This window comes from Anser brachyrhynchus (assembly GCF_964034855.1).
Source record: "Anser brachyrhynchus genome assembly, chromosome: 14".
Classification (NCBI taxonomy): Eukaryota; Metazoa; Chordata; class Aves; order Anseriformes; family Anatidae; genus Anser; species Anser brachyrhynchus.
In genome coordinates, this window is record NC_137709.1 from 15844107 (window position 1) to 15871334 (window position 27228).

At 45.4% G+C, this 27228-nt stretch overlaps 2 protein-coding genes and 1 long non-coding RNA gene across 10 annotated transcripts in view; 2 read left to right on the forward strand and 1 right to left on the reverse strand.

Annotated features, from left to right (window-relative positions):
* PANK3 (pantothenate kinase 3) overlaps positions 1–6818 on the forward strand; it is a 19681-nt gene extending 12863 nt beyond the window's left edge. Inside the window, exon 7 of the mRNA XM_080555585.1 lies at positions 477–6818. Within this exon, the coding sequence (XP_080411711.1) occupies positions 477–527 (51 nt within the window). The 3' untranslated portion in view covers positions 528–6818. The remainder of the gene's footprint in view (positions 1–476) is intronic.
* On the reverse strand, positions 1884–21120 carry LOC308177793. The gene is made up of 2 exons (XR_013939408.1): positions 20997–21120; positions 1884–19521 (listed from the first exon to the last, which is right to left on the reverse strand). It is a non-coding gene; the product is annotated as an uncharacterized lncRNA (long non-coding RNA).
* Positions 21121–21298: 178 nt separating this feature from the next.
* LOC308177788 (rho GTPase-activating protein 7-like) overlaps positions 21299–27228 on the forward strand; it is a 56341-nt gene continuing 50411 nt past the window's right edge. For 3 of the 8 annotated variants that reach the window (XM_080555575.1, XM_080555572.1, XM_080555576.1), the window contains exons 1-2: positions 23018–23507; positions 23878–24026. Coding sequence is in view for 4 of the 8 variants with exons in the window: in XM_080555572.1 (XP_080411698.1) it covers positions 23446–23507; positions 23878–24026 (211 nt within the window). In the remaining 4 variants the exon portion in view is untranslated. Of the gene's footprint in view, positions 21495–23015; positions 23508–23877; positions 24027–27228 lie in introns of those variants that run through there. The other 5 variants (XM_080555579.1, XM_080555580.1, XM_080555581.1 and 2 more) reach the window with 3 other exon arrangements.

The following is a 27228-nucleotide window of genomic DNA, read 5'->3' on the forward strand; positions in this document are numbered from 1 at the left end:
TCCAACAGGAGAACACTGTTTTTTGTGTCTTGCCAAGTATATAGTCCAAAAAAGTGTTTTGAAGCTTGGAGATGCTGCTTTAACTGTTTTACAAATGTGAGGTGCAGTTAGTTAAATAAATTTCATACTTGTACCATGGGAATAATGTAGCTGTGGATATTGAAGATCCTTGGCAACCAAAATATGCAGCTCCTCTATTTAAGAAAATCAAGAAATTTGTGCTTTAAGTCAGTGCTGTGTCTTAGAAGTCCTGCAGTGTATGGGGAGGTTTAGGGTAGAATCTAGAGTTAAGCTCAATAGTAAAGATAATGTTTTTTGTTTCATAAAGCTTTAAAAAAATAATATGAAAGATGATGTATTAAGTGCATGTTCTTTCTGTAGCATTGGTCTGCCAGATGCTTTGTTGTTATAGAAATATATGATTCAAAGAAATTCATGTCCTACTTGAACCTGAAATACTCATTTCTTTTGAACAGGGATACTTTGGAGCTGTTGGTGCTCTTCTCGGGCTGCCAAACTTCAGTTGAGATGCAAGATGTCACTGCACTGAACTGTTTTCCACCTGGATGACACTCGTTTATGGCAATGGGAACTAAGTCTGGGGATGGGAAAAGAAAATGGTAGATTTTCTGTAAATTTTTAAATTTAAGAAGTGATGAGCTACTGAATATTGCCATTATAAGGAAGGTGTTTGTTTTTTTTTCCTCTGGGCATTCAAAAGCAAAATGTTTGGGGATATCATTTATGTTCTTTAATATACATAGCCAATATTGAACTTTTAATATGCAATACATCCTCTGAAAACAAGCTTCTGGGAGAAGGAATGCCAGTTCTTTAAGTGCTCAGCACTAAAATATTGCAAGTTAATTCCTGAGGCTTTAGGCCTATTGGGTTTGTATATAACTGATGAATGAAACATTATTTTTATTGTTTATACTACAGTACGAACACAATTTCCCTCATGCACGCAACTGTAAAAACAGTGAGGTACTATCAACAAGATGAGGAAACCATAGGCAGTGGTTTTCCATGGTAACAATAGTAATTATTTTATTTTCCTGTGTAGTGGAAATACTACTAATGCTTTAGTTTTCAGTGGAAAGAATAAAAACACAAAAAATCAGCCAAAGCAGAAGAATAAGCAGTTGATGTTGTGAAGGTTTTGTGAATATCTCTACTTGCCCTCTTCGCTTACTTGAGCATCCACCTGTGATTTTGGGAAGACCCTCTCTCTTTGGTTAGATTTAGAAAAGGATTTAATGAAAACCTTTCTTTTTTAATTTGAGGATGTGACTTCCAAAAATGCCTTCAGGTTGGGGGGGGGTCCTCAATTTCTAACATCACAAATCATTATTTGTGAAGACACCACAAAGCCTGTGAGAGTTGAAGAAATCCTCTTCCTAACAAACTAAAAATGGAACACTGAAATTCTGATGCTTTGGCTAACTTATATGGAGACTTAGAAAATTTTTGTCCCATCCTACTCTTTTGAAAATCTGATTTCTTTAATTTTATGTGAGGTAATCAGACTCTAATTAAATGTTGAAAATGGAAGATGGCTAGCTTGCTTTTGGATTTGTAAGTTTGATTTCTGGAAGTTGAGGACAGCATCAGAGTTTGTATTGCAGTACTAAAAGGACCAATATGCAGTGCACTTGCAATATGGAACCATTTATCAAACTGTGGCCTTGGGATAAAATCCGTACTCGGGAACTGATCGTTTTTTCCTATCTACTTTAGAAATTTGCAGTTGGGATTATTATAATAAGTTTAGTCCTGAAGCAGGGCATGAGATCTTAAATTTATAAGGACATTATACAGTCGTTAGCTATATGAATCTTTGTGGACTAAAGAAATACCCATTTTTATGACAATTATTTTAATGTTATTTCCTATAAGTGCACGAAGAACAACCAAACTAGAATGTGTTAGTGTTGGGTTTTAATGTGCTTTACAACTGATGATTCCACAGCATGGCTGCATTGTATTCACAGACACATCCACCTGGTACGTTGGAAAGCTGTGTGCAATTTTTTTCCTTTATTTAAATTCAAAGCCCCATATTAACATCTTACGGTTTTAAAAAATAAATTTGTGATCCTTTAAGAGTGCAGTAACTTAGAGTAGCCATTTTACTGAGCCCAATGCCAATCTCAAATACAGTTCATCTACCAGTGCTTTTCCTAGTACTCCTACTGAATTTTCTGTGCTTGCTTTGATGTTTCAGTCTAGACATTAAAAAATGAACTCGCAGTTCAACTGATGTAATGCTAATCAGAGCACTTCAGAAAATAGGTGAATATGGCTTTTATAGTGTCTTACAAGTACTGTACGCTGTTCCTTTCAAGATTGACTATAGGAAGTAACCTGTATTTGGTTATAAAACTTCAAGAAACATTTTCTGAATGTTTTGACAGCTTCCTGAAAATTTTGTGAACCAACTGTATGTTTTTCTTGCAAAGTGAAGTATTTTAAGACACTACAGCCTAATTAGAAACAGTTCCTTTAGTCCATATTTATTGCTACTTCATTTCTCATTGTGTTACTGAAAGAGCTGCTTTTGAAGCAGTAGTTGGAGGTGTTGTATGTATTTAACCAGAAGCGCACATAGGAGATGGTTACCTGATGACCATGACCATGGTTAATTTAAACCATTTGAAGTTGATATGACCTAAAAGACATTTTTAAGGTAAATTGTACAGTTATAGAATAAAGTAATGCAGTAATTCTTGAATAGCTGTACTGTATAGATAGAAACTACTGTGAGAATCAAAGTATGCCCTACCTCTATTTTTCTTTCCTTGAGCTTGCAGAAAAAAGGCTTCCTTTCACTTGTTTTATCAGCACAATTGTAACTTCATTACAGGAAAAAAGAAGTTTTTAAGCCTGGCTTTAAAGCCAGATCTTTCATTTTGTCTCATTTTCTCTCAAATTAGAACTTGTTCCTAGAGTCTTCAAAGATTGGCTCTACCACCCCTAGAAATACTAGCCATCACAAATAGTTGCAGGATTAGCCTTAGTCTTCTAATCTAAATTCTCTTCTAAATAATTTGAACAGGCTTGTATCTTTTATACGCATAACTGAAGTAACTTGCTTTTTTCCTGATCTCTGTTTTCATTTTCACACTTGCCGTTCCTATTCCCCAAAGCTAACTGGTTGAAGCTGCTTTATAGTGAACTGATAGAGTGTACTACAGTAGAGGGCATTAGGGGTTTTCTCAGGGCTACTCTTGTCTTCTCAAGTAGGACCGCTTTAAAGGAAAGTTGTCTGGTACCTGTAAAGTAAAACATAAAGCTCATTTTGAATGTGTAATTGCTTTCAGCTCAGTCAGCCATGCGAGTGCCTTTTAAGTTTTTCATGTAATGCCAATTTTAATGGTACTGGGACTTGATTCATGAGACTTCTTGACCAGTGTTGCTTATCAGATAACTTTATTGGCTGTGGAGATGATCCTTTCCATCCAGTTTAGTTAGAGACGCCAGGAGAACAGCACAAGGTTTTGGGCTGCCCATCCCCATAGCCCTTATCTTTGGAGGTAATGCCTTTGCACTTTTCTCTCTCTCCAGCTCAATCTTCTTAAGCATGACGCACAGTTTTATTCTATCAGTATCTCCCTAAAAATCCTACTAGTTCTTATTCAGGTGAGCACAGATTATTTCTGGCCAAAGAAGTTCATTTTATATGAAGCTCTCCCAAGTTGTTAACAGCTGTTAAACTTTACCACCTTTCTACTTCTACATAGGGTAACAGCATTTTTAACAGGAAGAGAACCTTTTCTATAATATGTTTTGAACATTTAGCAATATGGGGTGAACACATCTTCAGTGTTCTTTACTGAGGCTTGCAGAGGTTAAGGTTAAACACTTGAATTTTTTTAACAAAACTTGAATAAAGATAACAGTTCAGAGAGAAGCAACATTGGTATAATTTATTTTTGTCTTAGTTTGGTCCAGATTTTAAAACAGTGTTCAGATCTCTACCTTTTGAAGATGTTTGCCTCTCTTTTTCTAGTGTTCTGCAAGCAAGCACCTATGTGATTCTCTCAGCACATCACAGAATACTTCCTTTTGTAGACTGGGAGTTTTGGCCTAGGAAGAATATGAGATCCTGCTGTCCCCCTCTATTCTCAGCCTGCATGTTAAGAACAAAAGTTCTGGCTTCTCGTAATAGATTAAATATTCCTTCAGTAGTACTGTGAGATTCCTGCTTGCATATGAGTTGTTGGTAGTGTATATGCAAGCTGATGATACTGCCTTTAAAGACTGAAATATTAAGTCTTTTTCTCTATCCAGTATAGGTCTTCAGGAAATACCTACTTTCAGATAAGTCACAATAACTTCTCATTCCTAAATGTTTCAGTATAACAGATTTTAGCATTTGAGACTAGTTAGTGTCTCTTTTTTTTCTGGAGTAAGTCTGTGCTTCCTAAAGACTAGATGGTGTCTTATGCATTCAGTCTGTAACTAACATTAATGCCTAAATTCACATTCAAACTATGTTTTAAACATCACTTTCACTATTCACATTCTGGAAACTGGACAGGTATAATCCCAAGGGAACAGTTTGCTTAAGTTGAGAACAGATCAAGATCAGTGCAGTTCAGATCAGCTACATGTGGTCATTCTTTTATCATGAGTTCATTTTCCACATGTCATGAGGTTAGTTCTTTCCCTTGTTGGTATTTTCCTTTTTTTTTTTTTGAGTACATGGGCTTAAAAGATATGCAGTATGTAATAGACCTTTTAGGTTAAAAAGCAAACAAAACTGTTGTGGGTCAGACTGTGGGAGTGTTTGACCAGGACCTGTAGATTACCGTGCAGAGCTAGGAAGGTACTTGGCATGTGCAGTTACTGTTTTGGTTTTACCGATCTTTCTATTTCCCCTTAATGCACAGTGAGAGGGAGTATGGTTAAGGTCATTGTGGGTAAAATGGATGAATTATTTTAAATCATCTGACATGACCGTGGGAGACAAAAAATGCCTTATCATACAGACAGAGGGGTAATTGTCCACTTGTGTTACTGAAGTTTTATTAATGTATTCCAAAGTACATTACCAGTATTCTGTCATCTGAGATAGAATATTACTAATTCTTTGAGTTAAAAGTCTGTAAAGAGGCATTTGTTACTTTTGTTTAATTGACACGTGCAAAATATTAAACTTTTTAAAAAGCATTTTTTCACGCTTTGTGAAAACATCTAAAAAGAGGCTGTAACATGTTTGTAATTATTAATGTGCTATCAGAGGTATGTTTGAGCGGTCCAGGTCTGCATAACTGAGTGCCAAATCCTGCTCACTTCAGCTAGTTGAGTAGATCTCTTAAATGGGAGCAAGGTTTGGCCTCAAGGCCTTCTGCCTGGGGAACACAGTAATGCTACGTTGCATATTCCTGCTGGTGCTAAATCATTTGTTGAGAATAAACATTCTAAACAGAAATTGTAAATAAAATATTTATAGTCTGGTCCTTCTGACAGATTTAAAATCTATTATTTGCGAATAACTTCTTGCCATATTTTGAGTTTCCCTTTTCCTTTTTTTAACATATGTGGACTGTTTGTTAGTGTGGCAAGTCATTGACAGGTTTTAGCTTCCTGTGCTGCTTTCTGTAAGGCCCGTGACATTCCGGTTGTACGCTATGAGACGGATCACTTCTCATTGCAGGCTTTCAGCGTTATCCTTAGGCTTGTTTTGTCATCGTAGCTGCTCAAAGCAGTTAGCGTCAGCTAGAACAAGATCAGCATTTGTTCTTTGCTAAAACTTCAAGAAATCAGACATTCCTTTTAGCATGTGGGAAAGCTGTTGAAAAAAATGGAAAAATACCATTTAAAATTCTTTTTAAAGGAAATGTGTTAATTAGTCTACAAAATAAACTGGAATAAGATGTATCAGTTGCTAATCTGTGCTATAAACTGCTAGCATTTCACAATTCTAGCATCAATTTAAGAACATTGTAAATACATGCTTTAGGAGGAGGTATATTAGTTTCAGATTGTGCATCACAGAAGATAATTGTAAGACTAGTGAAATATTTTGAGAAGTACTTAATGACAGCATCTAGAACATGAAAATCAATGTTTTGATATTATAGGTTATAGAGGGCTTTTTATCATCTGCACTTTTCTATGTTTCTGAGTTTTGGCAAATTTTAACAAGTGAGTATTTGATTTTTCCATCTACTGACTTGTCATGTGCAGGCCTGCTAATGACCAACTCCTGTCTTCAGATGTTTTAGATGCTTAGCAAAATGAACAGGCAAATTAATAAATTGTAAACCCTTGTAGGATGGAAGTTCTCTTAAGAGCCATTTGGTTAAGTTGCCTTATTCTATTACATTGCACTCATGTTATGTCTCCACTTCCTTGTTTACTGTTCTGACACTGAAGTTGTGATGTAAAAATGTGCTACAAATTTTTACTCATAAATTCCTGATTAATACCTTTGTGTCACCTGTTAATACAACTCTTGTAAATGATACCTTTATGCCATCTCTGATACAGCTCTTGTAAATTGTTTAAATTATTTTTCTTTTTATAACCTCGTTGTTGAATGTACAGATTAGATCCCTTTATTATCTCACTCATTTCATTGAGGCCTAAATGTGGCCGATGCTGTAACTTGTCCCATCAAAACTGTAAATAATACTTTATTGCTTGTTTGCATGAATGAAGTTTGCATTTCATTTACTTTGTCATAAGCCAACTCCTCTGTGATGGGCCTACTTTTTACAGTTTATTTTCCTGGTTTTATTAGCATTTGTTCTGTATGAATGTTGAAACAGTACTTTGTCTTTTCCTAATAAATAATTTGAGATTGTTCATTGCCTGGTTTTGTAGGCTTTGGGGTCAGGTTTCTGGGAGGTGGTGTCTTTTTCCTCTAGTTGTTGATAAGTTGTTGATATAGAATAGTTTTGCTGATATATAATAACCTCACAGTATTAATTAACATTTTACAGTAAGGAAGCATGACTGGTATAGTTTTCATGCTCTTCTCTTTTAATACAGAAGAAGAATTCACTTCATATTTCTTAGATTCAGCTTGTTTTTAAAAACACTTTGTCCTAAATTTTAGCTTTGTCTTCCAGGCTAACTTGGGAATGTGTACTGATTCATGCACTCAGATGACTCACCTATATTTTCCTGTTGAATAAATTACACTGTGTATTTATGAATTGCAATTTATCCTCTTTTGGAATTGCCCTTTGCATATGTTTTAGTAAAGCCAAATTTCATTGTCCTGGAGTTGTTGTGGGTGTAACAGGTAAGTTTTCAGGAATGAAGTCTGTGCCACAGTAGCACGTTAGTAACTCATCTTGTGATGGTCTTGGTGTGTCAAGGACTGGGCTTCAGGATTCACTTTACAAATATTTTGGCTATCCAAACTACAGGTTTTAGTTTTAAATTACCAAAAGTGAAACCTGACAATGCCATTGAGGCATATCTCCATCGAGTCTGGCAAAGAACTCATCACCAAAGTGGTGCAGACAGAAGCATGCAAGAAATACACAGGTTCTTTTAAAAGTTTGTGGGGTGACAATTAGTTTGGATTGCAATTGTTTAATGCAGAAATGTGACTTGTTTCTTTGAGTGTAGTATGCTAGCTTTTACTGGGAGCTAGCTTGCGTTTCAGCTGGGCTCCTAAACTGCTTCCTGGTGCAGTTGTGTGAGAACTCAGCACAGTTTTCCAGGTAAACTGTGTCAGTTGCATTTAGTTCCATCTTATCTGCAGATAAGCGTAAAGAAAAGGTTTTTGTTTCTATTTAAAAAGTTACTTCCTTTTATGGTAAGACAACTCAGCTAGCTGTACTTTAATTTCTCTTGGACTCAGAAATCCCTACTTTTTTTTAAGAATCCTTGCAATTTCTATGTCTTTTTAGAAGCATGGATTAAAAACGAAGTTCACGTTTGTCTTGGAGTGAAAGCCCCCTCTGAAGGCATGTATGTCTGTCCATCACCAGGTCTTTGATAAGTATGTCAGGCTACAGCATGAGAAATCATAGCAGTCACCTAGTGCACAGTACAGGAGCAGTGACAGCATCTCCAGTTCCTGGTCGGGAGCAGACAGAGCACTGTTCCAGGGCAGCAGCGCAGTGTCTTCCGCACAGCGAGCATCTTGTGTCCCGGGCAGGAGCATCGTCGGGGCTACAGCACCGCCACTGCTGCACCGTGCCTGCAGGCATGGCTAGGGAGAACGTGTATGCAACCTCCAAGTATGTGGTTGTGAGAGTTCATCTGGCAGTGGTGGCTCCCTTCTGGCCTTGCAGGGTCTCAGGAGGGACTGCTTGCAGGAGGCTGCGGGGGCTGGCCTGCACTCCTAACGTGGGCCCTGTAAGCTGGCCTCAGGAAGTGGACTGATGAGAATCTCTGTTACAGCAAGCCGTAAGCTGTTGCAGAAGGAGCACTGTGAGCTTTCTGTAGGTAAAAATCCCTTTTTAAAGGGCACAGCACTGAAGGTGTCTTTCCGGTGAAGGACATAAATGTTATGCCATGCAGAAAGGAGCAGTGCTCTGAGAGGTCTCAGCTCCTCAAGTAGTTTTGATGTGTGGGGCAGATGCCTCTGTGGTATACGAGCACCTCACCCTCTCTACCCTTTAGATTCTGGCGCAAGCAGTGTTGGCTGAGAAAAACTTTTGGCCATGGCTTATTGCAGCATTCTGCATTAGGTGGCTTTGCTCTTTTTTTCTTTTTGCATAATGATAAAGGAGACATATCTCTTCTCTGCCCTAAAATAGCTTACGCAATGACCAGAGGAAGTGTTCCAGCCTGCCTTTGCACAATGAGACCCCAGTGAAAGAGGATCCAAGCTGACAAAGGGCATGTTTCAAGCAGCTGATGAAATAAGTTCCATCTGCTGACAGGGAAGAAATACTAAGAATGAAGCTTGATAGCCAAACTCCAGACTCTGCAAGACCTGGAAGGTAAATGGCCTGTGGCCTGTGTGGTATAAAGGCAGAGTAAGCACTTAAGATTCATACTTGAAAATCAAACTTGACTTGTTTCTGTACTGCAAGTCACAGCTGGTTGAGTGGTGGTTCTGCCAGTTCTCCCCCCTGTTGTGCACCTATTCACTCTATTTCACAAGTTTGGTTATAAGCAGACCAGAGATGATGTCAAAGGCCTTTTGAAAGTCAAGGTAAACAACAGGCACTGCTCTTTTTTGCCTACAGAGCCAGCGTAGGCTCCGAGGGCAGAGTTTGCCCCTGGTAAAGGCATGCTGTTCCTCATCGCTCCCGTGTCCTTTGTGTGCGGGGATGCTTCCTCCAGGAGGATTTACTCCACAGCCTTCCCGGGTCAGTGCTGAGGCTGACCAACCTGTAGTGCCCCACGTGCACCTTCTTGAGGTTGGCCGTGACATCTGCCTTTCTTCCATCACCAGGATACCTTCCTTTTCGGCCGTGACCTGCCAGCGGCCATGGTCAGCTCCGTCCTTAGCCTCAGAGCCTGTCTGCTCCCACGCCTCACGCGTACCCGGCCAGCTCGGTGCCCCTCAGCTGCCTCCCCGGGCTGTGGGGAGCGGCTCGCTCCTGTTAGGTCCTGCTGAAGACCCGTGTACTGGGGTGAGCGGTGTCAGGGCGAATGGCCCTGAGCTTTGGCCAGAGGCTGGCTTTCAGGAACGGGTGGCAGCAGAGGAATACAAGGTGGGAAGCAGCAGGGGACCAGGTGTTGTTGGCACGGAAGTGGAAGGAGAAGAGCTCTGCACTGAGTGTGCAAAGCTAGTACCAAACTCTGTGGTGTTAAAGATGTAGGAGAGAGGCATTACCACAGAAACTGGTTGCAGAAAATTGCTCGCTGTTTTTGAAAATATGCCTTAGGTCTGTCTCCCTGACCTGGACCTAGTGCTGGCTGTTAACACTAGAGCTGATGTCACGTGTAGTATTTGACTTTGTTTTGAGTTTATGGTCCCTTATCGGTTTTATATCGCAATCAATGATAGGCAGGCATTTTGCATGAATTTCCCAGCAAGGTCCTGCCAGGGCTCATGCTTCCCTAGCAGTCACCTGGCTCATGAGAGCAGGAACCATAGCATCCAGCGTCTTCTCATTTTGGGGGGATAGATCTCTTTCTGGGACAATCACGTGTCTGTAACTTTGCTTACTAGAAAGAGTATTTTGTTTCAGCATCTCAGGCTGAGGGATTCACCGGAGAAGTGTAACATCTTCTGGGGGGGCATTCAGAGGCTTTGCTCAGTTCTGCATTTGATTTTCACAAAGTTACGTTTCACATAAGGAACGATCTCATTTAGAATCTTAACCAAGATCTACAGTTTTATGGCTGATTAGCTTGGAGATCAGCCTGCTGTCTGTGAGTAGTACGAGGCTCTCCTCGCCTTCCTGCATGGGCCCCAGGCAGTGCAGGGAAGGCTGCCCGTCTCAGAACCCAGCCGTGCCCAGATATGCAAACTATCCAGTTGTCCCTGCTGTAATCTATTTATGTGCTTGTATAGCAGGCTTTTTTTCCTGGTTCGCTGTCTGTGGGGAGGTACTGATGTCATTTCTTATTAGATAAGACTTCCCAGGGAACGTGTAGGAAGTGTTTACACCAGTAAATACAAGTGTTTACATCAGTAACTTACAGTTAAGAGGGAAAGGCGTTCCTGATCGTGCTGACTCCGTAACAAAGACTTCTCAGGTCACTGCTGGAGAGTTGCAGGCGAGGCGTGGGGAATGCTGAACTGCTGTTCTGAAGAGAGCCTTTGGACTTCTGACATGGCCAGTGCTGGGCTACACAAACCGGCCCCTTTCCACCAAGTACATTGATGTTACCACTTGTCCTGGGTTAAAGAGAAGCTCCAGTATAGGATTTACCTTTCACGAAAGTCATGCCATTGAGCTAATTGTGTGCAAAAATATTCCAAGAGTAGAGTGTGCCTGCTCTTACGGGGAAGGATAAGGAAAAACAACAAACAAACAAAAGCATCTCGAGCTGTAAGGCTCCATGCTGTGTTTGGTGGTACCAGGGGATTTGCAAGTGTTCAACATCTAATAAACTGGTCTTTTCTTTTGGCCATTAAATTTATTTATTTTAAAGTTGCAACTGATTCATCTTTCAGTCTGGGGTATTTGGGAACCAGTTTTTAAGGGAAGCTGCCACTCGCTGTGCTCTGGATAAAGTCACCCCACCTCAGTAACTCAGGGGCTGTTGGAAGTGAGCTGACCACTGTGAGACCTGCGCAGCTGCCCCGGCGTTCACAGCAACACCCGTCTTGTGTACGTTAGCTGCTGGCAGAACATCTGCAGAAGCTGCTACCACAGCCCTGGTGATGACACTTGTTTAGAGCTGGATCCCAGAGGGAGAAGCTTGGTCAAACAGCAACCGCCTCTGTCGTGAAATGCAGAGCTTTTGGTGCAAGCCTGCTGGTTTGAGTTTGAGAGCTTTTTTTTGTTTTTTCTTTGAATTTTCATCACCTGTGCAGGTGGCGACTAATACTGATGTCTGGGACGGAAGCTGCGAGATTCTGGAACAGGAATGGCGAATCCAGGTGGGGTCAGCCCTGGGTGCCGTTCGTGTATGGAGATGTCTCCTGGAGCCCACGCTGCTTGGTTACAGGCCCCTTGGCAGATCTAATAGTTCTCTCCAGAAGTTACCAAACAACTCAGTGAACAGATTTTTTTTCTACTCCCAAGCAACACATTTGCAATTGAGGTCACAGCTACGGCCCCGGTTTTAGAGCTTCTCCGTGAAAATTTGCTCGTCTCTCATCTCTAGTGGTAGAGTTAGATCCAGCTGTTCCTGAGCAAGGAAATCCAGACCTGCTCCAGCCGCCGTAGTTGGGATCTGTTGCTTTGTGCTGGCTTCTGGGGCTCTCCCCTTGCCACCGGTTAGATGCAGTTCAGCTCCTTCGGCAGTGGCGGCTGCTTCCAGGTGGGCTTGCTTAGGGTTCTGACCCCACCGAAGAAGTGAAACCATCTCAGCTTGGTTCTAAACTCATTTCCAAACAGGCTGGTGAAGTTCCATTAAACCACAGTTCATCCAACCTCTGGGAGTGCTTCTGCAGGCACTGGGGCTCGGGGCGGGTGAGTGCATGGGGTGCTGTGACCTCGCTTGTGGGGATGGCAGCGTGTGCTCGTTAATGAGCCTGCTCATGAGCATCAGATCTGAAACATGAAGCGACTTAAATGTGTTTCATTTCTCTCCGGTGCTGGCAGGCTCTTACAGCTGCTGCGGGACTTGTCAGAGCAGTTTGTAGGGCTTCTCGTGTTCCTGCTATCAGCGAGTACCGCAAGAAGTGAGCGCAGGCTGGTGGGGCCGCTCCAAAGGAAAGGTTACATCTCTGCTTCTTGGAAGGTGAAGCACTGAAGCAGAGATTACGTTAACTAGCAGAGCCAATGCTGCAGGAAAAGTTGCGTTTCAGTTCGTGGGCTCTGTGTTTAGGACATGCTGCTCAACATCAAAAAACTTGTCGTGTTAGAAAGCCCTCTGATGGCACAGTAAGGCTTTTGGTCACTTGGGGTGATATTTGATTAACACTCTACTACCTTTAGTTACTAGATTTGGGGATTTGGAACAGACTTTTCTGAATCAGAAGGCGTAACAATATATCAAAAACGAATTGCACCCAGAAAGCCTCTTGCCCAGACACTGGCTGGCCCTGAAAAGTTACTGGAGCAAAAAAAAATCCAGCACTCTTGAACAGACTTCTTAATAGTTCTTTCAACAGGTCTGAAAACAGGCATGTTGAAATAACACTTGCCACTTAAACTAGAATCATATTTCAAATAAACATTGTATCATTCATGATTTCATTCAAATATCTGCCTTGTTTGAAGAAATATGAGTTTGCTGTCTTCCCCCATCCTGCTCCCACACGTACAACAACAGCACTGTAATCAAAGGCCGTATCTTTTTTCAGGCTCCAAGAACATTCTTCTTGGCTTTTCATTCTCTGTTTTCAGTTTTGTGGTGGTCCTCCTGAGCTGTCGTTTTTAGCCTGATATAAGATTGCAGATCACTTATTTGACTATAAAAACTGAAGCTGTATTTTGGTACGATATTGTCCTTGTCTTACAGTCTTTTGGGAAACTGAGAGCGTCTTATTCAAATAAAGAAATCATTACCTCAGCTCTGGACTCTGCTTTCCCTGCTACTTAGCTATGGAGAATCTTTGGATACCTTGCTGGAAAACGTGCCTTCAGTTTTTAAACTTTTTTTTTAATAAATAGAGATTGGAAAATAAAGGGTCTATTTTAATCAGGTAACTTGCAGCCTGCTCTGGATGACCTACCTGGAAGCATTCTGCTTTCTGCTATTTTTTAGCTTTCATGAGGCAATGGCATGCTCATGATGCTCAGTTTGATGAAGCTTTGAGATGTCATTCAGAGATCTCCACGCAGAAGTGGGCTGAGATGCTTCACAAAGCTTTGCTTTTCCCGTTACTCAGAAGGCTGCAGCACGCTACAGGTGGCTGGGCAGCCCGGGTAGCCAAGTGATGAGCTGCTGCTGTAACTGCTCCTGTTTTCCCAGGTCAGCACCACGAGAGCTCAGCCTCCCTCGTACCCCCATGGAGCAGCTCTGCGGATCAGAAAGACTTTCCCCAACCTTGTGCATCACGGTGCCCTGGGTGCCTTCTACCCCATGGGAAACAACAAACGTGGAAAGATCATCCAGCTCTAAGGCAGCTCAGCTTGGATTGCTGCTTATCTCTGAAATATTTGTGGAAATCTTACAATGAATTTGTCCCATTGTCATCCAAAACATCAGTCTGCCCTCATCCAGCAACAGCAAAGGTCTGACCTGAGGTGGGAGCCCCAGGCTGATAGCATGAGCTCTGTAGTCTCCAGAGACTTACTTAACACCTTTTTAAACCACTCTGTTTTATCTTGTTTAGCTTTTCAACAGGAAGCTAGTTTGGGCTTGTAAAAAAAGCATAAAAAAGCATGTGAAAAACATATTTAAGAATAATCACAATATGCTCTCACTTTACAATTATCACAATCTTCACAAACTTCACTTACATCAAAAAAGAAAAAGAATTCCCCACACCAAAATAAACATAACATCATCACAACACCGACAAGATGGACAATTTATACACACACCACCCCTCGTCCCTTCACCATGCTAACATGAAACACATTCCTTCACAATTACTGCTTTCTTAAATTCTTCACAATTATTACATTCATAACGATCATCCAGTCCATGTTACTTCTGCCCGTTACTTCTTTCAACTATCATCCCTATCTCAACCCTTCAGCCCTTTTCATCGTATTTTCTCCCCGTTCCTCTTTCAGGAGGGGGAGTGAGAGAGCGGTTGTGGTGGAGCTCGGCCGCCCACCCGAGTAAAACCACCACAGTGCTTTGCTGCAATCTCTTAACATGCAGCCTTTGAAGATGTGACTTTAATGACGCTGACATGTATCAGGTGGGTTTAACACAACTTCTCCAAATAGCTACACCATCAGAAATAGATGAGGCTCTTAGCAGCCGCACTGCTTCATACTCAGCTGCTGCTGTACAAAGTCATAAATGGCCTTCTGCATTCTGAGTTAAATGGGACTTTTTTCTGTAATTAAATGAAATTCTGCTGGCAACTGAGTTTAGAAAAATTATAAGCTTTGTTCTTCAGACTAGAATCACTTAATGCTTAGACCTTGTTGTTGTTGATTTAAAGTTGAGATTTATTACAGTAACCTGATACTTGGCTTCACTGTATGTTCACTAATATACAAATCCACAAAGTTTACACTTTACTGAAAAGTCGGACTCTTGTCCCCTTTATTTGTTATGAGTAGAAGTACCTGGATCCTGGTTCCTGATGGGAAACAGGCTGCATTCTTGTGTGGATGGTTTTGTAGCTGTGACTGGGGATGTTCCCAGGGTTAATGGGTATTGGGGTATGTAACTGGTACAGTCAAATTCTCTTCTATTTTCCTGTCAAAACACTTTGGGTAGGGGAAGGAGGGGGTGGCTTTCTCCAAGCCAGCTAATTTCTAGGGAAACACTGCCCTTAAGACATTTTTCTAGAATTATCAGAACAAATTTACTCAGCTTTTCTCTCCCCTTTTTGAAGTTCTTACCGGTTTTCTATGCCTCTGACCGGAGTGGACAGCTGTGCAAGAGCTGCTGGCTGCTGGGACGTGGTTTGTGCGGCACGTGCTTGAAACCCATCACAAGCACGTGAAGGCTTTCCAGCCTTGTTGCTGGTCCCTGCTGCTAGCAGGCAGCACCACGAAATTCCTTCCAAGCCACATCTGTGTGACGCTGCTGGGGCAACGCTGTGTTGCAGGAGTCCCATGGCTCTGCTGCGAAGCCGCGCTAGCCATCAGGTGGATTTAGTGCCTGCAGCACTGCGTTTTTTCCACTCGGCCCTGGCCGTTAGCACAAGCCGGCACTCATCAGGCCCCTGAGCATTTCTCTGGGTTTGGTCTCGCCCAGCCCAAGCTCGCTGCTTCTTGTGGTCCTGGGCTGCAGCCAGGTGTGGGTGGGATGAGGGGCTGAGGTGGGAGCGTGCTTTGTAGGGTGCGAGCGGTACCACCCAGGGCCAGCACAGGGACTAAACGCCCTTCAGTGCCCTCTGTGATTGGTGTGGCTGCGTTTCAGAGCATCCTGTCCTACTTATTTGTCTAACAGTGCCCGTAAAAGCACTTGCTAGCCTGTTGTGATGCATGTGCGTAGACTGAAATTGTGGCTGGGAGGTGTTGCAGTGATGCAAAGGGCTCTGCCGTAACCCTGGGCAGCACGTATTTCTCCTCCCCACAGTCCTGGTCCTTGGCAGAGTGATGAAGTGAATTATTGAAGTAAAACTGCTTGAAGAATTGTTTTTCAATGATTTAGGCCAAACAAAACCTTCCTTAACCCTCTAAATTGTTTCAGTAAAACCTGTCATTGGTTCCTCAGAGTTATCTGTTGTCACCTTCAGTCTTGGTTCTGTTACTGAAGCAGATCTGCATTCCTTCATCATAAAGACGCCCTGTCTGCAGCTAATACCTTTCCTTCTAGGGCAGCAGCTCTTTGGTCTCGCCTTCGTACAAATACAGTGGTTCTGGTTAACACCCAGTTAATGCCTCGTGGCAGCAGCTGAAGGAAATGCCTCCAGCTGCTGCTTATATTTAAATATTTGCACTATTGTTTTCCCGCTAGACTGGCTGAACAGCAAAATATTGAGTTCAGTGCACTCTCACTGCTTGATGTTTTTATCATTTAAGGCTTGAGACAACTTGTAAATGTTTAAAAATAGCATGAAAATCCCTGTGCTGGCACAGGCTCCCAGCCTTACGGGAAGACTGTCTGCTCTTATCCTGATGTAAAGCTTTCATATGTTCCACAGAACAAGTACGGTAAGGTAAAAGGTTAAATAACCTATACGACAAGTTATTGTTTAAAAATAAACCCCTAGCTTGAGTGACAAAATAACGAGTTGATTAAAAAACGAGTAATCAGTTCTCCATCAAGCGAGGACCGTGGCTTCAATGAGCTACTCTAATTGCATCGATTTCAACAACTTCCTCAGAAGTTGTTAAATGAAGCTTTGTAATACAAACAACAAACAGCTAAGCTCTTGCAGGGGTCTGTACATTTGGAATGTAATACGTACCGAGTTGAGAAAGTTATTTTAAGGCAGTGAGGAGAAGGGCTTGGAGAGCAGCGGGTGCTGCCTGGGAGCGCAGCCCAGCACCGGCAGCAGCTCATGCTGATGTGGGCACAGGCCCGCGCGGGCCCAGCGCGCTGCCGGCTCCCTTCTCACAGACGAGCTGAGGCTGCTCCTCGTCTCACAGCTCTGGTTTTCCAGATGCGCGTGCTTCAGGCTGTGCACTCGCTGGAGCTCAGCTAATGCCAGTCTGCCGTGCGGTGTCTTCGTGTGGAGAACCAAAGCTGGAAGGGTTTTGACTGCTGTGCTTGGGAGCTCAGTTCTGCTTGCTCCCTGAAGGTCTCTCAACTTCGCTAACACCGAAGGAAGCATTTCTGTGGAAAGAAGTGACAATTCTAGCCTCTGTGTTGTAACAGTTTGCCTGTTTCTGCCCTTTTTGTGCCGCGACATTAGAGCGTACAGCTCTGCACAGGCTCCTCTGGTGTCCGCAGCCCCTCCTGGCCTGGAGGACAGATGACAGACAACGTGTGCTCTTCTGGCTCCTGGAAGCAACAGAGCTGCAGCAGGAGGTGCCCGCTTCCCCCAGCACGTGGGGGCCGTGCCCCAGCTCCCTCGGGAGTACCAGGCCCTGTAAGGAGCCTCTGAGCAGCAGTCAAAGTTGTGCCTAGGCACCGCCTGGAGGCAGGGCCACCTGGAGAAGAATGAATGGGATAAAGCTATTTACCAGGGCCAGGTACAAATCCCTTACCGTAGGCATGCAGCCATTGCGAAGCGATTTCTATCTGATACTAATCGGATAATCTGGTAATTAATGAACACTCCCTTGAAATGGGCCAGATGCTTGCTGCCTTGCTCTCCTACTCCAGCTGCCAGAGAAAGAAAAATGCATCTTGCCTATATTTAATATCTGGGTTAGCATTTCTAACAGGAACCTGTCTTGGTTTGGCTCTTAGTGAGAGCTGTAACCTCTGCGTTGTCACCTCTCTCGTACTCTAGTGATGTTTTCTCTCTGTTCATCCTTACCAATGGGCATCCTGAAGTCTCTTGTGTGGCAGACACTTCACTGGGCCCATGTCTGATCCAAAGAAATGCTCCAGCTCTCCAGTTCTTGCAGCATTTTAGAAACTCCTGTGACTTTTGAATTTTTTTTTTGTTTCCTCCTCTAGCCATATCCTATCAGCTGGCTGCCTGGAGACTTCCATCCATAAGAGGACTGTATTTTTTCCCCAGGACTAGTAGATATGATAATTTGAGATACTCTTTAAGCCACATAGTCAGCAGCCCCACCTGAATCGTAATTTCTTGCTGTGCCATTTTGTGGGCACATCCTTGTGCAGTTTTAATGGTTGGTGCTGTACAGAAATACTTGTAGCTTCATGGCTGAAGGAGCAATCTGAAAATGTGGAGGGTGTTCCTGAAGGAGGTACAAGTCTGTGAAAGTATTCTTCAAATGCACGAGCCTTGCTTTGAGCTTAATACTTGAAGCCCCTCTCTAATTCATACTGTGTGCAGCTTCTGGGGTGTCGGGGTAGATGCTGTGAGGTGTCCACAGCCCTGCTTTGGCCAGCAAGAGCCAGAAGGACCCCTGGCACCTCTGCTGCCTTTGGCTTTTTTGTCTTCCAGTACTCTGAGTGCAAATAGATGCTTAAATAAAGCTAAATTGAAAGTAACGTGGATATGGGGACAAATCAGTGGCTGTAAATTTGAAAACACTAACTGATTATTTTTTTAAATCAGCAATTACAAGTGCAGCAAAGACTCCCAAGAGTCTCAACGTGTATGTCCCGACAGAGGGACAGGCCACTTCTGTCTCGCCATATGGTGCACGTTAACAGAAAACTGCTACCTTGCCACAGTGCCCTGTTTGCTGGAGATAACGTATAGCATGCTCCAGTCAAACCTGACAGCCCTTTTCCAGCAGGTTCGGAGAGCGGTGAGATGCTGTACAGAAGCACGACTCTTCCCCCCAGGTGAAGTGCTTAATCTCTGGTTGTTTGTAGGTGGAAACAGTGAAACAGAAAGATAAATAGCCCTGTGCCTTTCAGCGAGCTCTGAGAAGAAAAGGAGGGCGTGGTGCCCTGTCTGTTGCTTCTCCTGATTTTTGCAGGGGGAACAGCAGCTGTGGTGGCAATGTGAGGGGTGACCAGAGCACGGCTCGGGTCCTACCTGGGCTGTCCCTGGGCTGCATGGCAAAGCACGCCTGCAGTCCCTGCCTTGCTCTCATTTTTCTCAGACTGACCATTGCTGTACAGGGTGAGGAGTCACAAACCGAACTGTGGCTGGGACTCCAGCTGATTTGAATATACTCACTCAGGGATTTCATGTGCAGCAGTGTAATACACACCACAAATTATTTAAATGCTCGTTTTCATCTTTTTCTCAGGGTCCTTTGAATCGTGCGTGGTGATGGGGGCACAGAGGCAGATCACCCCAGCTTGCCAGTGGCTAGCAGCATGTCTCATGGTCAAGGTGCCTTGTTACCTGCTTGGCAGAACGTAAGTGTTACCTGAGGGGGAAAGGCTGCCATGATAAGGGACAAGGGACTCCAGCTGGCCCCAGCTGAGCCGGGGGTCGTCGCTGTCCTGAGATCTGAACCCGGAGCACTGCAAACCAAAGGAAGTGTCTTTGCTTTCCAGAAGCAGGAGATTAAACAGCAAGATGAAAGCCTAATGCCTAACGTGGCACGGTCCTGTCAACCCGTCGGCAGCTGGGAACAAACACCACCTCCAAAGATATGATTTACCTGGGCTTTCGACTGATGGCTTCTGCAGCAGCAGCATACAACGGAACCCGTCTGTCCCCTCCTGCTGTGGGGATTCTCAGTGTCTTTGTTTTCTTCCTTTGATGTGCTGCATGCATGGGAGATCTGCTGGGTTAAAAGAGGCAGCCTCAGTGCTGAAATCCTCCAAGAGCTCGTTAGCCTTCTGCAGAAACGGAGCGAGTAACTCAGGCAGGGAAATGCTGCGACCTTCTGGCCCCTTTCCTGGGGTTGGGTCCTGCAAGAGGAAGGAAGGAGAGGCTGAGGCTGGTATTCCTGGAAGCCCAGTTTCATTAAGAGGGATTTTTTTTATTTTTTCATTTTTTTATTTTTTACCAAACCCAGGTACGCTTTGCACCTGGTTTCTTATGTAATTAATCCTAAAATCTTGGTTGAACTCTCTTCTCGAGGAGGAAAGCAGTGATGTCCGTGTTGCTGTCTGGGACAGAGGAACAGGACTGCGGTAAGAGGGGTGCAGGCTCTCCCACCACCACGCTATTTGCTAATGGTATGGGCTACAGATGGGGGGTTTGCTCTGTGAGCCTGAATATTGACCAGGGATATCTGACCGGGTTAGAAACCCCCTCTGGGAGGGAGACCGCTCCCTTGACATGCTCTGTTGTGGGAAACGACCACCTTAGCTGTTACACGCAGGCCAGGGATGGAAAATCTCTTACCACGACATTCAGTGTTCGAGAGAGCTGAATTTTGCAGGCAAGGAAGAATTAAACATCCCAATTCCTTGAAACTGCCGCCCTGCTCAGGTCCTGATGCTCGGTGCTGCTCAGCCCCCTCCCCGCTGGCGGGGGCACCCGAGGCGCCCGTTGTGCCCGTGTCTCGCCCTGCTGCGAGTGCCCCCAGGCCACTTCTGGGAACACAAGGACGTGCACAGATCTCCGGGTTCAAAACCTCTCTACAGCTACAAAGCACTGAGTTCTGTCAGTGTTATGTGACACCTCATAGCAGTTTATAGTACATTGTGAAAAAATAAAGATGTTTGTTGGTAATGAACAATATCTGACAAGTTTGAAAATCTGCTTGGATGGCCTCAGCTCAGAAGAGCTCCATTGGGAACAGATTCTTTTGGCATGAAGAAAGGGGAAAGGGTGAGAAAATCCCATTTCAAGCATATCTCTAAACAAAACCCAGAAGACTTTAACTGCATTAAGGGCTTCTAAGTCGGAAATAAGTTGGGAAGAAGAAATACTGCTTAAACCAGACACTGAAATGGGCTTACTGAAAATACACTAATGATTGAAATTAGTACAAGCTGGGAAATTTGTTATTTTTAAGATCCAGGATTTGAGATCGAGGATGTACTTGCTTGCTTGGAATACAGGGGACTGTCAGCAATATTCAGCTCCTCTCTTCTGTTGGAAACTTTTTGTCAGAAGCTGGGCTGCTCTTTCTGAGATTTTCATTTTGAGGTCTGAAATATTAGTCTAAATCTTAAAACTCAACAAGCAGGAACCTAAGAGATTTGTCAGTGATTCTGCAGTACTGGTTCAAACACACGTGCAGAAATGAATCCCACGTGGACCACGGCCTCCCTGCTCCCTGAGAGCATCCCCAGGATGGCAGCCACTGCCCTGGGGGCAGCTCTCTGCTGATGGGAGGACACAGAGGTGCTGAGGCCCTGCTCAGCTGCAGGAGGGACACAGAGGGTCTCTGGGACCCTTGTGGCAGATGGGTGGCCAGGTGGGATGTTCTCACCTGGCTTTGAGGCTTCTCCAGGCAGCAAAATGGCATCAGCTGGCTGGAGGGAGCGGGGGCTGGTCTGGCTGCAGGTGCAGGTGCTGGCGGTGCAGGCACCGGACGTTTCTTGTCTGGCTCTGACAGCATGCCTTGAGTGCTGCAAGAGGCTGCTGGCTGAACGATAAGCTGCTTATCTTCAACCTGTGTATTTTTTATTCGACAGTGAATAAATACTCTTCAGTGCTGGCTAATAAAGCTGTCTCTTTGGGAAAAAAAAAAATCACTCGAGTTTAACCTTCACCGTTACGTCATTAATTATCTTTTTTAACAGTATGCACATGCTCACACACCCCTGAAAATATTTGAGAGATAATGCGAACCAGCAGTATCACAATACATCATTACCAGCTGCAGCCAGCTCAAGCTTAAAAAATCACCCACCCACAGTCTCGCTTGGACACAGATGAAATCCAGATGCACAAATGCTCAACCTCTCCACGAGGGAAATGCTAAATGGTACGTGAGAATAGCTGTGTGTTGGCCTTTAGTACCACGGCCATGTTCAGATTATTTTTGCAGTGGCTGTAATGACTAGTTCTTGGCTTTCTGTTGTTCAAATCTGATATTTTAACATTCTGGAAAATGTAAAAAGGCCAAAATTTCCTAACTGCGTCTGCTGACAAAGGATGTTTGCTTCATCTCGAGATGGTCCGGTGCTTCCAGAAAAGTTTCAGCCCTTGCAGCAGTCCCAAGACAGAGATGTGAATGTGAGCAGCTTCTAGGAAAGTGGAACAACTTTGCTTTTTCCTGGCTGTAGCTTTATTTTTAGCATGCGTTCTGTTTTAGCCTAGGGTCACATCTGAGATAACAGGAAGCGCTTTAGTTCCTTTATGTGAATAGCCTCACTGTTCATTCTTCATTTTTTCATTTTATTGAACACGTTTTCTTTACATCACCATGAAATTGCAGGTGACTGCAACACCAAATCGTTTTTGTGGAGCCACTTTCTTATAGGTGACTTCCATATGTGTTTCCTCTCTGCCCCAGCCCCAAACTTCCTCTCCCTTAGCCTCTGTGGTCTCCTATTCTCTGAGCCCTCTCCAAATTTCGTTAGGGAAAGAAAAGTACAGCATCCCCCTTGATAGGCCCAATTTACTTCTGGACAGGACACAAAGGAACTAACAATTCTTCCTGCTGAGCAGTATCTGGGAGCACGCTGGCAATGAGTGTTTAGTTTGTGTGGTTATAACTGCTGCAGGATTCCTTGTGCAAACTGCTGCTTTTGCAGGCTGCAGGAACCGGTCGATGTGAGCTTGAGGTCACTCCCAGAGCGAGGTGGAAGCGTTAATCCAAGGGTTCAGTTTGTAAGAATCAAGGCAGGAAAACACCTGGGAAGATTTGCCAGGCAGGTGCTTGTGCCTCCCAGCCAGGAAGTGTTGCTGCTCTGTGCTTTCACGTGGTTCATTATCCAGGGAAGCAGTGCTCCGGGGAAGAGGCCGTCACGGCGTGGCCCCGGCTTTGTGCAGGAGATGGAAGCTGCAAAGTACAGGGCTGCAAGGCAGCAGGAACAGCCCCGGTTCACAGCTTCCAAATGGTGGCTGTGCCCGTCATCAGCTGTGTCTCCAGTCCTCAGGTTCCCATCTGCTGAGGGACGTTAATTACGTTATCTCAATCAGTTGTCTCACCAACAAATACCATCGCAGCTTATTCCTCTAGGACGCCAGACCCAAACCTGCTGTCAGACAGAGAAATGGGGAGGTGTAAAGCACACATGTAACACCAGCAATCGCTTGTAGGCAAGTTGTGTTCTTTCCCCATTAATTTATTTTCTTGTTCAGGTTGGATTTTGCCAAGGAGCTCCGTTGGTACTGAGCTATGCGCCAGGTGTTTGCATCTGTTACAAAGCTGCTTCAGTCTCCCTGCCCAGATGGGGAGCAAACCTAAATAGGCCCCTGCTTGTGTGAGAATATTTCTGTGAGCACCATTGCGAGGCACATACCTGACAGAGCAGGTGACAGAGGTTTTCATGCCCCCCCCCCCCCCCCCCCGCTTCCCAGCCCCGTGTTGGTGCCCGGCAGTGTCAGCCCTGGTCTGGAGTTAGTCCTGAAGGCAGAGGGCAGGGCACCCTGCAGGGGGGAGCTGGCAGGGAGCTGTGGTTTCTGGGAAGATGGGTTTCCCATGTCTTGCTGCTTCGGATCCAGCCTGTGCTTGTGTAAACAAAATAAGGCTGCAATGCCCCAGCATTAACCAATCTCCCCCTTTATAGAGGCAGCAAGTGCATCAGTGAGTGGGTAACGCAGGACAGCCTGGAGACCTCTTTCTTTGAACAGGCTCTACAAAAAAACTTCCTTCAGGTTAATCCCATGCCACAGGAGAAGCATCCAACTCCACTTCTAGACCAGGCTGCTCCGTGAAAATAATTACGAAAAAAAAAAAAAAAGACATCCCAAATAAAATAAGCAACTGCATGCTAGTTAAGGAGATGGCAGGCACGCGCCCGAGCACGCAGAGCTCCGAGAGGACACGGTGGTGAGGAAGCTGTTACCCACTCAGTGGGGAATGCAGAGTTACAGCCTTGTCTGAAATCCTGTCCCTGCTCCAGGAGATGCTGCGTAGCCTCACTCTGTGTTTACTGCCCTGCGTGGCAGGGAACTGGCTGTTTATAAGGCACGGGGGTGGAGCTGCGGAGCCATGAAGTGCTCCGGGGTGGGTGCCACAGCCCCCCAGTGCAGCCAGCCCGGGGTGGCAGGGGGTGCTTGTCCCCCTCCCCACAGGAGGGGCGTTCATCACATTAACTGCAGGCTTCTCCTGCATGGAAACGTTTCCAGGCCAGCTGAAGAGGCAAAAGCCAGGAGAACGGCTGGGCTTCAGTCCTAACCCGCTGCAATTTCTTCTCCAGTCTGCTGATCTGTGCAGGTTGGAGCCCCCCGGGCATGGCGGAGCCGGGGAGGCACCGCCTGCGGCGGGCCCTCAGCGACCACGCCAGGGACTCCACCAGCAGAGCGTGGGACGTCTTCTGGAGGAGCACCAGAGAAAAACGCCTCGCAGGTCAGTCCGAAGGGGTTTGAATCCTGTGCTGGTGGAACGAAGCATCTGGGCTGTGGTCTTCATAGAATCATAGGAATTTCCTTTTCCGTAGGAATGGGAATAGGTCTGCTTTTTTGGCAAGGGTGCTCCTCTTAAATGCTGCTACCTTGAGTGTTGTGCTGGTGTGTTGCATCAGAGTGTTTGCCTTTGCCTGTCATTTTTTTCCGTGGGAACAAGGAGGAGTTTTGGACTGATGGTTTGTACACAGAGCTGCAAATGTTCACGTCTATCTAGAATTTGATTTCTAGCTTTCAGTATTTAAGTTAGTGCTTTGGCTGAAGTTTTGTAGACTTTTAAAATATGAAGGTGTCCGTACCCTACAGCAAATTCAGACTGTTATATCGCGAGTGTAACTGCTTGGCAGTGATCTGTGCAGTGACACTCATTTGGAGCAGTCCCAGCCCCATACGTGACACTTGGCATGTCCGTATGTCGGGCATGTGTGCAACAAGAGAAGCTTCGCAGTGCCCTGCAGCCTCTTCTCAAGGTGCACGAGTAATTATTGAAGCCGTATGACCATGAACAGTTGCAAAGAGAAGCCTAGAAGGAAGCCTGAGTAAAGGAAGGAATATTCTCTGAGACAGCAACTTTTGGATAATGATACGTAAAAAGCTCAGGAGAACAGAGCAGTAATTCACATTCTGAGAAATTAGTCGTCAGCGTGCAGACAAACACTCTGCTAGCCCGTTGCTTGGGGAGGGAAGTGTGAGAGTTGTGGGGCAGGACGAAGTCAGTGCATGCTAAACAAAACCTCTGTAGGGAACAGCTGTGTTACTGGAAGCCCGTGTTGCTCTGGGGACTTTAAACCCGGTAATTGTGGCAAAAATACATATGCTCTTGGGAGCAATGAAGAACATGTGGTGGGTGAATGCATGAAGCTTCTTGCAGAGCTTTGCTTTCAGATGTGGCAGAGTTTCAGAGCGAAGTCAGTTCAGAAGTTCTGGAGAAACCCAGATACAATGGAGCAAAACCTTTCTAGAGCATCTCTGGGTGTGAGGAGTACTGTTGTGTCCTGCAAGCCGTTACTGCAGGCAGCCCAGCGTTGGAAGGCAATGCTTAGGTTATCTTTAAGTTGAACTCTGCAGCTTTTAGTGGCAATTTGTAGCTGTAAGAGCAATACCAGGTTAACAAAGGACAACTGCAGGATGCAGGAGGGCCCAAGGATGGGCGTGAAGGCAGAGCAAAGCTGTGACCAGGCTCGTTCTGCTGATGTTCCCTAAGGAGTATTAGTGGATTTATTACAACCAAGAGGCTAAACCAAAGCTTGGGGCAAGCCAACCCCTTTTTGAGAAAGGTCATCTTTCAACTGTAGGTCTGCACTTAGCCACCATTCTGTCTGCTTGCACAAAACCCGCAGCTGCTCTGATCGCACCACGAAGAGCTAGATCAAGGCCTAACCTTTGTGATTCCAACGTGCATGGACTTTGCACCCTGTGATGCCCGCTAGGGCTGGCTGTGTGCCTCACAGGGCAGGTGTTAGCTGCGTGCACAGCAGGAGCAGCGCTGTGGGCGGCGGCTCGGCCCGGGTACGTGCAGCCATGCTCCATCAGCTGCTGGGAAGAGGGCACATCCTAGCAGGAATGGGCAGGCGGGATGGGTGCCAGGGATTGCTTTGCAGGAAGCCTTCTGATGCACCGCCTCGTAAAATCATATGGAAACAGGTGACCCTAAAAAAACATAATGTTTTCTTTGGCTGGAACTGAGAACTTGACCTTGACAGGCACAAGTGATGGGGCAAGCAGAGCCCTGGGCATCCCCAGCCATTCCCGGGGGCAGCAGCTTGCTGGGGCCTCCTCAGCATGGTGCGAAAGGGGGGTGGCAGGGTGAGACCTGGCTTGTGGGGACGTGCCAGTGCAGCTGGGCAGCTGGTGATCACTCACAGCCATTTCCTTGGTCTGTGACAGCTCGTGACTGATCCCCAGCTTCATGTTTCCCTTCTCGTGTGACACAACACGGGGCATTTGCAGTGAGGGCTTCTTGGCTGCCGAAGCTGTCTCTGTCCTTTCTGAGTCCCAGCCCCTCTGAGCTCCTCCATCCCTTGGAGCATGGCTGCTGCCACGAGTCCCACTTGTGACGTTGCCCTCGAGTTGCCTCTGCTGGGAGACGGCCGGCAGGAACTGCTCATCTGCCACCAGCAGATGGTCTTGGTTTCACCCAGGGGGTTTGGGCCTGAACCATGGCTTGTGGAACTAACATGAGTCTTGTTCTGAGCTGGAGGGGTACAGCTCATGGTTTGAGCTGGATTTCTTTTGCCTCAAAGCCCCTTCTGAGACACATTCTCCCTGCCTGTACATATCGGCCCCTGCTGGGCTTGTATCTGATTGCTCAGCTCTGTGCCGGGTCTGCTTTGGGAGGAACCATCCATCTTGTGTTGGCTCCTGACCTGGGTGACCTTCCAGAACTGAGTTGCACCCAAGTTGTGCTGGGCTGTAAGAAGACAGCATGGATATATTTTGCTAAATATAAGGGGCAGAGGCACAGATAGTACTTATTACTCTGCACCACACGTAAGGACTCCAGTACAGCTGCTTCTCCTCTTGTCCTGGGCACCGTGAAGAAGAGCAAGCCATGGCCTGAGGGGGCCTGGCTGCAGAGTGGAGCAGGTCTGGTGTGTACATGGCTGGAAAGCCTGAAGACACCTTCATTAGCTTTAGGGAGAAAGACAGGGTCAGGCTGGGAGGTTGCAGGCAGCAGGGAAGTGTGCTGAACACCAGCTACTGCTCTGCCATGCAACAGAGCAGGTGTCATGGGGCTGAAGCGGCATTTGGGGAAGAAACTATAACGTTGTCCACACCAGAACCTGCTGTCTGGAACTTTTTAGTCACCAAACCCTAAGTGTAGTGAGAAAAGCAGATAGCATTGACTAGTGTTCCTTTGTGAGCTTTGGTATGTTGGTACCAATGCAGGCCAGGAGACACCTACCTGATGTCCTCTCCCAGCTCTGGTGCCATCTTGATTCCCCTTCCTCCCCCAGCGCCAGCACCTCCCCAGGCACACTGTTGTGACATTGCTGCCCAGGCACTGGCGGCTTCTCCCCTGGCTGTGGCCACTCATGCTAGCACTGCTGGCCGCGAGCTGCACCAAAATTTACTGCTCTGTCTCTGTAAACAGGCTAAAAATATCCCACTGCTGTTCCTGTGAGGGCCCAGAGCTCAGAGAGGCT